The following is a 12,709-nucleotide window of genomic DNA, read 5'->3' on the forward strand; positions in this document are numbered from 1 at the left end:
AATTTTTATTTTTATTTTATTTTGGTACCTAAACTTTATTTTGTTTCAAAATCATACCTAATGTTTAGTTTGAGTTTCATTTTGATATCCCATTGTTAAAAACTTAACGATGATGTTGACGTATCATCATAAGGTAATGTCATATTATCATTGGAAAAATAAAAAAATAGTTACGTCAATAGTTTTATTAATTTTTTAACGGTGAGGTACCAAATTAAAACATATACTAAACATTGTGTATGATTCAATTTCGTGGCCAAAGTAACCATAAGATATTAAACGTGTAGTTTACCCTAAAAGTTTAAGCTGGACTAATTGATTCAAATTATATACCCATACTTTAGGTGGTGGGTGGGTTGGGGGGAGATGTCCTTCACAAGGGCAGTTACGGTCTCTTAAAGGAAAGTCCTGGTTTTCAGACCCAAAAAAAGAAGTGAGAGCCCTACTAATTATGATGAACTAACTCATTCTTTATATTTCCCCAAGGGAAGCAACTTTAAAGTTGCCAAAAGGTAATAACTTTAAGTGTCGGCTAAGACAATTCTTCTTCAATAATTAAAAATATGAGATACGATACGAGGCTCTCAAACATTTACAATTTCTTTTGTAATCCTACACTATAAAGTGTAGAAATGAAAAAAATAACATGTAATATAATTGTTTTATTAGAAAAATTATTTTAAAGTATAAAAAATATCTTTATAATAATACAGACAAAAGTATTTTTGATAATTTTTTAAATTAGTGTCAAATTGATTTACGATATCAATTCAATCAATTATTTTATAAAAAATAATTGTATATGTAGTGACAGATTTATAAATTTAAAAATTAGGCCAAAATTTTATTACTTCTTTTTTAAAATGAGTATGCAAAATTTCTTATTTTTTGTCCCTCTCTTAATATATTGAACTAAATTTAATAATTTATCCAAAATAATGTGATGCACTTGGTCCAAAAGGGTTTAGTGTATCTACCCCTGCTTATATACCACACGTTCTGTTTAAGGTTTATGAATTAGTGTTTAAAAATCTAAAATTTAATATTTCATTTAAAATTTAGAGTATAAAATTTTAAAATATAAAAATACTCTTATTGTATATATCAAATTTAAGACTAAACATAAAATTAGGAATGAATATTTGATTTGAACTCCATGGATTCTAATTCGACTCGGTCTTTTAGATCATTTTTTTAAATTCAAGTTCAGATTAAATAGGATCAATTTTTTGAATGATGAGATTAGATCTAGTTGGATTCAAATATTATATTTGTGATCATTCGAGTTATATTGGACCAGATGCATGTTTTACCCTAAAAATCATATTAGATATTGGATCGAGTAGAACCATCCTAAATCTAAATAGAATCTATTGATAAGTGAAAAAATAAAATATTCTGATCAAATTTAAATAAACCAAAATCTAATCTAATCCTATTTATGTCCATCCCACGTAAAATGTATACCCAAATGATTAAATCTTTTTAATAAGTTAACTATGCTTGATGTAATCAGCATCTTATATTTACACCAATACATATCCTAAGATGCATATCTAATCAAGCGTTAAAGGAAAAGAAAAATTGTTTCACTTTTCCCCCACGGTAACAAGTAGGAGTAATAATTACTAGTAAATTATTGTTATCTTTTTTCTCTTTTTATTAATTTAGGGTATTTATATGTGACACTATATGTTATAAATATTTTCAAACATTTGATAATAAACGTTTAAATACTTTGAAATTTCGGGTGCTTCAATCTGAGACCTCTAAGAATAACAAAAATTCTTTAACCACTTAAATAACTTAATTTGTGTTAAATTGTTATATTAAATCTTAAAAAAAAGAATGTGAATAGTGGGCATATGCAACTTCTGAAACAAAAATAAGCTTCAATTTATGAAATAATCCCAAACATTAGTTTAATATTTGTTTAATTACACATCTTCTTCCTTTTTATTTTATTTTTCCAATTATGTTAATTGTCAGAATATGAATATACAATATTCATTGAACGGATGCATGTACTTGTATCCTTTATCACAAGTATTTTCTAGATTCAGCCCTTAGGTCCTTACCTAACATGTGCAACCATATGACACTACCTAATTTGCATTATTCATCAATCATCACTGTTCAACTTGTTATATAATATAGCTACTCAATATTAATTTGGTCTTTTTAAGAATTTATTTATTATTCTATATCTGATGTGGAATTTGATCAAAATCTAAGCTCGGGTTTTCTCTCTAAAGTGGCTTTTAAAGTGATCGTCGCCTCTCTTTTTCTTATTTTCTTGTTGTTTAACTTTCTTTTTGATTTAAATCTAAATAAATATTCTCCCGTTTTAATTTATATCTTTTTACATATTCTTGAAGCGTTTATTTTGTCTGTCTTTATGACACGATTATTAGACTACTTTTATGACATAGTTTTGTCTATCGTTATCATATTTGACATTTCGTGTTGCATTCATATGACACTCCTTCTGATTAAAAAATGTTGATAGTCTCGTATAATTAACTCTCCTTTTGAAACTTTTTGTCGATGCATTCAGAACCGTTCACGTAATTATCTGTGAGATTAGTTCTCTTAATCTCCACGTCTTCATTAATATTACATCTAGGTTTAAATTGAGACAATGAACTATTAATAGTTGTTAGGTTTTTCCCCGAAAATGACAAAAGAATATTTTGATTTTATTTGTCTTCACAATTTTTAAATTTTTATATTGGGTTTATATTATCCTTATAATATCTCATCTTTTTATTAAATGGAAACTTAACTTTTTATTAAAAAAGATTATATTTCAGTAATTACATTACATTATTTTTATAATATTTGCAAATACATATATTTTATATTATATATGATGAAATCATAAAGCATCCTAGAGTTGTCGGTGAAAATGGGCCCCCATTCCTTCATCCCATCCATACATTGCTTGTTTCCTCAACCTATTACCGACACAACAGTGCCACCTTCATTATTCTTTTTTTAAATATGGGATTTTGTAAAAATATTCCTATCATCGGGGAAAAAACATGAAATCACATTGAATAACTAAATGTTAAATTGATTGATGAATTATTATCAAGCACTTTAGGCAGCAAAAAGTAGTGGATTGCATGGTTTTTCCTCTGACATTGAAAAATAAAACACGGAATACTAGCCGGAAAATGACAATTCTTATGACCCAAGTACCATCTGATTTTAAATTTTGTTGTATTTATTAAAATTTGTATGAAGAATAAACCAATGAGGAAATTCAAAAATGAGGGCCAACAGGTACAATAAAAATCAAACTCAAGACCCCACACAGGGTGGCTGATGACCCACACCATTTATGAAGTTTCAGAGACTCCAATGGCACCATTACTCCCATTTTCATTCACAAACTTACTTAACTGTCAGTATCTTTAATTAAGTATTTTTAAATGAATTACGATTTTTTTATCAATCTATCTATCTATCTCACGATCTTAGTAGAGATTTGCTATATCTTAAGAGGTATAATTTAAAGATACATCTCAAAAATTCATTTCCGTTTACTGTTTATCCAGAGTCTCGTATTCCTTAGATTGTGACAATCTCATTATTGTATTTCTAACAAACATGCATAATAATCCGTCAGATATAAACTGACAACTATAATCATCATATGCTTGACACCAGCCATTATATAATCAAGGTATTTATATCCCGGGAAAAGATTAAGAAAATGAAGGACCTCTTTTATCTCGACTTCGTGGACACCCCTTATTTTCTCCTCGGCATTATCTTCTCTCACAGCTGTAATTTTCTGTTCAAATAAAAAAGGATGAACCTTCAACCGTCGACTAATCAACTTATTTCCATCAACAAGATTAATATTTTGAATTGAATAAAATTACAATGATAAAAAAAACACAAGTATATGAGCAGAACAAAGTCTCATTAGCTCTTTCCTTTCATATTGAGGACCCACTAATCTTCCTTTATATATATATATATATATATATATGCAGCAAACTGTACTCCCATACTCTTCATCCATGTACACAATTGTCCCATAGCTAATTCCTCTCTCACACACAAAGTCACAAGTGACAATATCCCAGCATTTATAGTCTCAAATCAGTCTATATCCCCCCTTGTGTTTCTCACTCTCTTCATGGCTCTCTTTCTCTCACTTCTTCTCATCCTTTTGTTTCCTTCAACCAATGCTGCCTGGCCACCTTCTCCTGGTTACTGGCCAAGCTCTAAATTCAGGCCTATGAGCTTTCACAAAGGCTTTAAAATCCTTTGGGGTCCTGCCCATCAATCTGTTCACCACAATGCATTAACCATCTGGCTTGACAAAACTTCAGGTTCTACCTTATTTCAACCATATAAGAGTATTCGATCTCAGTTTATTTTATGTATACCATGTTTAGTTGCTTTGTTTTTGGTTGATTAACAGGAAGTGGATTCAAGTCTGTTCGGCCTTTTCGATCCGGTTACTTTGGAGCCTCGATTAAGGTCCAACCTGGTTACACTGCAGGGGTCATAACAGCTTTCTATGTAAGAAATGACATCTTTTTTTAGTATAATGTTGGCAGTTCAACAAGCATAATGTAGGAATTGACATGTTTTTTTTGATCCAATGGCAGCTATCAAACAATGAAGCTCATCCGGGATTTCATGATGAAGTGGACATAGAATTTCTTGGAACCACATATGGGAAACCTTATACTTTGCAGACCAATGTTTATATCAGAGGGAGTGGGGATGGAAAGATCATTGGAAGGGAAATGAAATTTCACCTTTGGTTTGATCCAACACAAGACTTTCACCACTATGCCATTTTTTGGAAGCCTAAAGAGATCATGTAAGCATACAATCTTGCTTATGGAAATTCTACCTTATTTTTTTAATAGTTTGGAGTGATTATAAGACAATATTTGTTCATAATCTTTTCTAGCTACACATTCTGTAAATGTAATTATTCGAACTCGGATCCTCTAAGAAAACAACATTCTTTTTTATCACCGAGACCTGCCATGAATTAATTTGTTAAAATAAAGGAACATTGCATTTGCAAGAAATTATAATGTTTGATATATCTTGGGAATTGATGAGGTGTTGGACAGGATGGTAGGCTTGCTTGTCCCTATTAGCTCTGAAGTCTAAAGTATTGTTGCCTTTTTCAGGTTTTCCAATAATTTAGAATTTGAATAGTGAGCATTTGGTGTGTGTTTTTTATTTCTCAAAATCATCATGCATAAAAGTTTGGAGATTATATTAATCCTAGACATTAAAGTGATTTTCACAGGTGAAAATATCAATGCAACAAGCTGCATCACATGCATGACATAGATTTCCTATACTTTTTAATAATTTACTTTAAGTAGGTAAATAAAGTAAGATCCAATACAAAATACAAAAATGATGTTCCACAATATTTAAATTTAGACAAGTGTCTGATACGAATACGTGTTCGATACATGTTTAAATAATGAATGTGGTATTTATATCAGATTCCTAGTGGATGATGTGCCCATAAGAAGGTATCCAAGGAAGAGTGCTGCTACATTTCCTCTAAGACCAATGTGGGTGTATGGTTCAATATGGGATGCCTCATCATGGGCAACCGAGGATGGGAAGTACAAAGCCGATTACAAATACCAACCATTTGTTGCAGAGTACAACAATTTCAAAGCTAGCGGTTGCACCGCCTATGCTCCGGCTTGGTGCCGCCCTGTTTCTGTCTCCCCTTCTCGGTCCGGCGGGCTAACAAGGCAGCAACGTGCAGCAATGAGATGGGTACAGAGATACCATATGGTGTATAACTATTGCAGGGACCCCAAGAGGAACCACGCCTTGACCCCAGAGTGTCGGAGCTAGTGAACTTTAACAGCATGAGTTTTACTTTCCTTTTCATGAAAGAATGTCACTATTTGTCCACTTGTTTTCTTGGTATCATGGATCTCACTTGTCAACAATTTTCATCTTTTTTGAATATAATAAAAAGAATCTGATTGGTTTTCTATGTGTCCGAAATAATGAGCGAATGCCATGAAAGTTGGGGCATCTCTTCGTGAATAATATGAACAAATACAAGATTTTATGTAAAAAGATAAATTTATAAAACTTTAAGAGTGATAGACTGTTAAATTTTAGGAAACGAAAATAAATTATCAATAAAAAATATAAAATTTACAAAGGAGACAATTGTGCCTACCATCCCTTCGATCCACCTCTAATAAAATATATAAGGATAATATCTTATTACACAATGTAAAACTTTTTAGTTTTAACGATAGGAAATAAGAAGATATTCATTGGAAGAAGAAAAACAATAACTTAATGTCAGTAATTTATTTTCACTCATCAAACGATTCTAATTTTGTGTAAAACTAAAAAAAATTACGTTGTGTGAGTGGATCCTAATCCAGTAGTTCTGTGATACAACCTAATTTAAGGCTAAAAACGACGAAAATGGATGCGACCGTTGTAAAAAAATATAACATTTTAGGTTGGACATAACTTAAAATATTACATTCTTCATAACATTTTCGGTTAAACCTAAAATGTTACATTATTCGTAACATTTTAGATTGCAACCGAAAATATTATGAAGAATGTAATATTTTAGGTTGAGCCCAAATTAAAATATTATTTTTTGATATTATTTTCAATCGTGTCTATTTTCATGGTTTATTAACTTTAAATTAAGGTACATGCATGTATATATATATATGAAACATGACATCGTTTATTAACTTTATATATGAAACATGACATCGTTTGTTAACTTTAAATTAAGGTACATGTGTGTGTATATATGAAATATGAGTCCATTAAAAAGAGACAATGTTGGAATACATAGGACGAGGGATGATGATTATTGATATTGGCGCAAATCCCTAGAACCAGGTAAAATAGTTGAGATAATATAAGTGATATTTTTTTTAATTCCCAATATAATTCATCTCGAGAATTATTTTCCTATTTAAGATGAATTGAATAGTAAATAACTTAAAGACGTTAGGTGTTTCATATATCTTCAAGTTAAATATGAAGACTTTACGACTGCATGACGTCTTCAGACAAATTAAAAAGATCCATAAATACACGACGTCTTCAGACTAATAAAAAGTCATAATTCAAAAAATGATATGACGGTTGTCTTATATGAAAAAATAATTTTTTCCACAGCCTATTTGGAGAGGAAGCCCCAAGAACCAATGAAAGGAGTCGTGGGGTATATTACAAATAAGTTGCTGAAAAAGAATACTAATAATGCAGGCACATGAGAAAAGAAAGGAAGTGAAAACTTGTGAATCAACAGTAAAAGTTAAGGACTAGGACCACCCTCAACCTGAACCCACTTTGTGATGTCTCCAATCATCCATTTTATTAGAGTATCCTACAATTTATCTCACCTAGGGTAAACATAATATTATTTTTAGAGTAAAAGGCACTTATGTTCAACTTTTGTGTAATATACATTAGCCTGCTTACTATTTGAAAGTTAAAGTTGAAGAAAATCTAAATTAAAATCTAAAATGACACATTTTTAGTCGTCGAAAGCGCATTCAGATAGTAGCGTCTTACTGTAGGCATTATTTTTTAATAATATATTTGTCTTACGTGATAAAAAGTGTCATAAGTCTATTTGTTGATTGTTTGTTTAAGGAAGACGATTTTCTCGAATGTATATTTTATTTAAAATTTGATTTAATTTTTTTATATGATATTCCTTGAAAATGTGTCATGAATGTAAAGAAAACGTGGTAGAATAAGACATTTTAAAAAGACAAAATTATTAAGAATTAAAGAATAAAAAAGATACACTATAATAAAACAAAAGAAAAATAATGAATACTGACAATAACTAATACCAAATCTGATGTCACTAACGATAACGAAAGAAAAGGAAAGAGAAAAAGAGTAAACCTAAGATTGAATTAACCTTATCAGTTATGAAAACATATTATTTAAATTATATTATAATAATTTAATTGAATAAAATAATATTTTACTTTTTAATATTTCTCTTATTTTAATTCATTTAATTAATTTTGTTTACGAAATTCGTTTTTAAATAGTTAATATTTTGTATAGTAGTTAATATCCGCCCTTTTGTTTGATAAATACTTTGAACAACTATGATATATAAAATATAGAGTAAATTACACCAACGATCACTTAGCTATTAGAGGATTTCATTTTTGAACTTTGATTTTTTAATTTTATCAACCATATCACTTAATTATTTAAATTTTGTCAATCAAGACGGTATTGATGAAGACGAGTCTAAAGCATTATCTCTTTTATGATTCCCTCTTCCCCGATTAATTGGAGGTCGATAGTATTGCGTCAGTAGACTTTTTCTCTTTTTTGATGAATCTATCGGGCTCGTTCCAACTCGAACAATAAGTATCCCTAATTATACCTAATAAATTATCCCATATAATCTTTGGAAACCACCCTATCAAACACCTTGTCAAATACAATAAAGACATTATTAGGAAGGAACGTCTTCGATAAGACATTATCATCTGGACGCACTTTCGTTGTGTGAAAAAAAAATTATTTTTTTAATCATATAAGGTAATTATAAAATAACATCTATCCATAATCATTTTTAATCATATTGATAAAACACACACATTTTATAAATACAATTATTTAAATTTCGGACCTTTAAGAGAAAATAATATTCTCTTTGACTAACGAGACTTCGTTCCACTATTCTTATGGATCACCTTCCAATTACATAAGATGATCGGATTCTCTACCTCCAAAGAAATCTGAAATTCAATCCTGGATCCTTTCTGTACAAGAACAAAAAGAGGGTAACAACAACAACAACAAAATCATATTCCCATATGCAATGAGTAAGGGAGAGGTAGGATAGTAGGTTGCCCCCAACGCCAGGTTGGGAGCAGTTTCCGTGGAAGACCTCCGGTAGTCAGAAAATTAAAAATAAAGATAAAATACAATGCATGTATAAATAAATAAATAAATACATAGTTGAATAGTCTTCATATACAGTCTACATATGCGCGTCTGTAATGAGAAATAATCTCTGCAAATAAATCACTGCGTAAAAATCTCAGCATATAGACAGAGACGTAAGTCCGGGCTAAATTTAAAAAGAGGAAACATGAAGAGAAGGATACACAGTAGTCAGAGTTAGCAAGTTACGAGAAGGAATAAAGTCAAATGGGTTAAAACCTAAACTAAGGCAACACTACTCCGCTACCCTAGTTTTAAGCCTTCATAAATTCCAATGACAGAAACGTATAAAAAGTAGAAGTCATGGAAATTACTACAAATACATTAAAAATAAGACAGAGATGCTACACCCTATTGTTGTGACCTACACTACTCGACTACCATGGTCTTAAGTCTCCATACTTTCTGTCAAAATTTATGTCCTCGGTAAGGACTAAATCTCTCATATCAGATCCGAAAAAGAAAATGGCCAAAACCATCTCCTACATAACTGCCTCCCAACTACTTTCCCTTACACGCCTTCCCAATATTGCCATTATTGATGTCAGGTTCACTTCTTTTTCTTCCTCTTAGTTTAAATTCCATTTGATTTTATGGAACATTTTCAATTTGATTTGATTAATTGGAATGATATATATATTGGGTTTCTTTTATGTTGTGAATTCAAGGGATGATGAAAGGAGTTACGATGGGCATATAGCTGGGTCTCTGCACTATCCCAGTGATTCTTTCACTGATAGCATCCCTAATCTTATTCAAGATGTTAGAGGCAAAGGTACTCTTGTTTTCCATTGTGCTTTAAGCCAGGTACTTTCTGCAAATCCTTTCATTTTTTTCTTCTTATTGTTGTATTTTATTATGTGCTTTTACATTGTTTTCCCTGCTGGGCTTTTACATTTCTAGCTGTATATTTTATTGAATGCATTGCTTTTAGATGGAAGAGACTACAAATTTTCTCTGGTGGATTATGATTGATACTTTTCATCTACCCAGAGTAGTGGCGCGTAAATATACCTGTTCGTGGATGGTTCATGTAGCGCTCGTTTATCAAGCTAAATAAACGAGTATGTATAAAATTTTATGTTCATTTCATAAACAAACGAACATGAATAGGGATGTGTTCGGTTCGTTTATGTTCATGAACAAACTCGTTATAAGCTCGTTTATCGACTCGTTTATAAGCTCATTTACTCCGTTGATGAATATAGGGACTAAATTGAACATAAAGTTGTGAAGCCTAAAGAACTTGAGGACTAGTGTTATAATTTTATCATTTTTTGGCTCGCAAATGAAAGGATAAAAAAGAGTGTCGGTTGTCGGACATGTTCACGAACGTTAAATAACACGATAGCGAACGTTAAAAGAACATGCTCGTGAAATTAAAATCTTCAAAAATAAATAAACGAACACGAACCAAACATGAACACCTCAAAAAATAAACGAACGAATACAAATATAACTTTATTTGTTTAAGCTCGGTTCATTTACATCCCTGTCCCAGAGTCTTGATACATATTTAGACGTGTATACAGAGGTGTGATTCTTCAGAAAAAACATGTAAAATTGAGCATACCTGGATCGGATATATCCCAAGTCGAATGTTGGTTTTCTTAGCCTAATATTTGTTAATTGTTTACTATGGCTTGAAAACTTTGTCTATGTATGTGTTCTTTTATTTCCTCTTTTATATTTCTAGTTTTGGATTAAGATTCTAAATCTAGCTCACTTAGACATATATAGTTAAGCTTTCACCCTAAAGCCAATGTGGAATAACACTAATTTAAGATAGTTATCACGAGATAATATTGTTGACCGGTAAATGATCAACAACCATAGAAGATAGTCTAAGATGGAAGAAAAGTAGTTTCGGTGGTGATTCCGGTAGCTTCAGGGATGTTGATGGTTTATAACAGAGGATTGTCCTTGCTTTTTACTCTCCGTTGATGGGATATTTATAATGCCTTGAATATGTATCAGTTAGGAGTTGTGATGTTGCTGACACCGAATAGACATTCTAAGGATCAAGAGTTTAGATTAGGAGATTACGGGTGGTGGATGGTGATGTTATATGGGTATGTTCGCAGGGATAGTAGGTGATCGACCCGTGGTTGTTTGCAGGGTGCACTACATGTGTATGAGAGCTTGCATGGATTTTACGTTTGCGTCCCCGAAGGTTCGCATGAGTGATATGTCCGCTTATATAGAAGATTGAAGAAAGGGAGATTTGCTTATATGAAGGATCGCACGGGTAAGTGGTAACTAATACAACCATTTAACAGACAGAGCAAGTGCAATATCTGGGTGTACCTGCAAAACCAATCTTCTCTAGCAAAAGATTGTGCTTTGGAGATTGCAGGGGTGATTGTTTGGTCTATTATGCTTTTTTCTGGCAAACATCCTGCACTGAAACTTCCAAGTTAACATTTAAGATTGTTTACTATAATCCTAACCTTACCTCCTTCAGGATTGATAGTATCGGCATTATCGTGCCGTTTTAAGCTTGGATTGAGATAACCAGAATTCCTTCTGTGGAAACTATACATCTCTTGTCCGCGAATGATCATAAAGTAAACCAGAGGTTCATCAGCAGGTGCTATAAAAGGGATGTACAAATATATGTATGATTGAATGATTTCTGGTCTCTATGCAGTTTCTCTTTAAGGCTCAAGCACAACTACATCTCAGACTTGTAGTTTAGTGTGATGCATGCATGCCATGGCTCCCTGGGAAAGGAACGTTATTCTCATAGTTACTTCCCTATGCTTGAGCTAAGGATGTTTCCTTTTATCCTGCATAGTTTGAATTTCATCACTATTGTGGAGCTGAATGAAACTGTTCTTTCTCGATTCTTCCTCTCTCGCGTTCAGTGTCATTCATTCATGGAAATCAACCTGCAAATCACTTTTGGTTCTTCATATGGTAGATTAATAATGACACATTACTGGTCTGCATGATGCATTCAATTTATTCTCTTACTCTCGTCTGTTTCTTTGATCCTCTTGGTGTCCCATTAAGGCTGGATATGTTGTGGATCCTTTTGTAGGTTCGCGGCCCAATCTGCGCACAGAGATTGGGCGATTATCTACAGGAGACAAAGGAAGATACCAGAATCAAGAACATTTTGGTCTAGGAACGTGGCTTCAATGGCTGGGAAGCTTCCGGCCAGCCTGTGTCGCTGCACTCATGTCTCTTGCAAGGGCAAGTGTGCATAGTCATCTGTTAGAATTTACAAGTGTTTGCCTTGAGAGTTATGACATCTGAATGTCAATATTTACTTCAATGGATATGGAATATGCAAACATATAGAACCTTTTTGGAAGGTAATTGAGATATAATCAGATTGAGGCAAAAATAGTAGTGAAAAAATAAAACCATTTCTCAAAAGGAAACTGGAGAAAAAGTTACTCTGTTCAACTAGAAGAAGCAGAAGAACGTCTTATGCAAAGCAGGCATGAAATCAAGTAGCATTCATTTTGAATCCATCAAGTGATTTTAGCATTAAAAAGGAATGATATTCTTACTAAAGGTTCAGAGTTCAAGCAACTACGTGTGTAAGGTGTGTGCGTTGAATTGATTAAAAAAATTCTAAATATATACTATCATATAATCACCCCATACGATTAAAGAAAAAACAGCCATTTGATTCATAAGTTACCATGTGCAAGTCCGGACCATTCACAATATCCATGACCCTAGTGGATAAAAATCTGTAACTTAAAAAACC

General features: G+C 31.9%; 1 protein-coding gene and 1 pseudogene across 1 annotated transcript; both read left to right on the forward strand.

The window, feature by feature from the left end:
• The first annotated feature begins 4,065 nt into the window (after positions 1 to 4,065).
• Positions 4,066 to 5,925, forward strand: LOC120123980 (probable xyloglucan endotransglucosylase/hydrolase protein 32). Its single transcript, XM_039142759.1, has 4 exons — positions 4,066 to 4,349; positions 4,442 to 4,542; positions 4,632 to 4,849; positions 5,499 to 5,925. The coding sequence occupies exons 1-4, from the start codon at positions 4,154 to 4,156 to the stop codon at positions 5,863 to 5,865; spliced, it is 882 nt and encodes a 293-aa protein (XP_038998690.1). The 5' UTR covers positions 4,066 to 4,153; the 3' UTR covers positions 5,866 to 5,925.
• Positions 5,926 to 9,450: 3,525 nt separating this feature from the next.
• Positions 9,451 to 12,197, forward strand: LOC120123970 (annotated as a pseudogene).
• The last annotated feature ends 512 nt before the right edge of the window (positions 12,198 to 12,709 follow it).

This window comes from Hibiscus syriacus, unplaced genomic scaffold (assembly GCF_006381635.1).
Source record: "Hibiscus syriacus cultivar Baekdansim isolate YM2019G1 unplaced genomic scaffold, ASM638163v2 tig00001256_pilon, whole genome shotgun sequence".
Lineage (NCBI taxonomy): Eukaryota > Viridiplantae > Streptophyta > Magnoliopsida > Malvales > Malvaceae > Hibiscus > Hibiscus syriacus.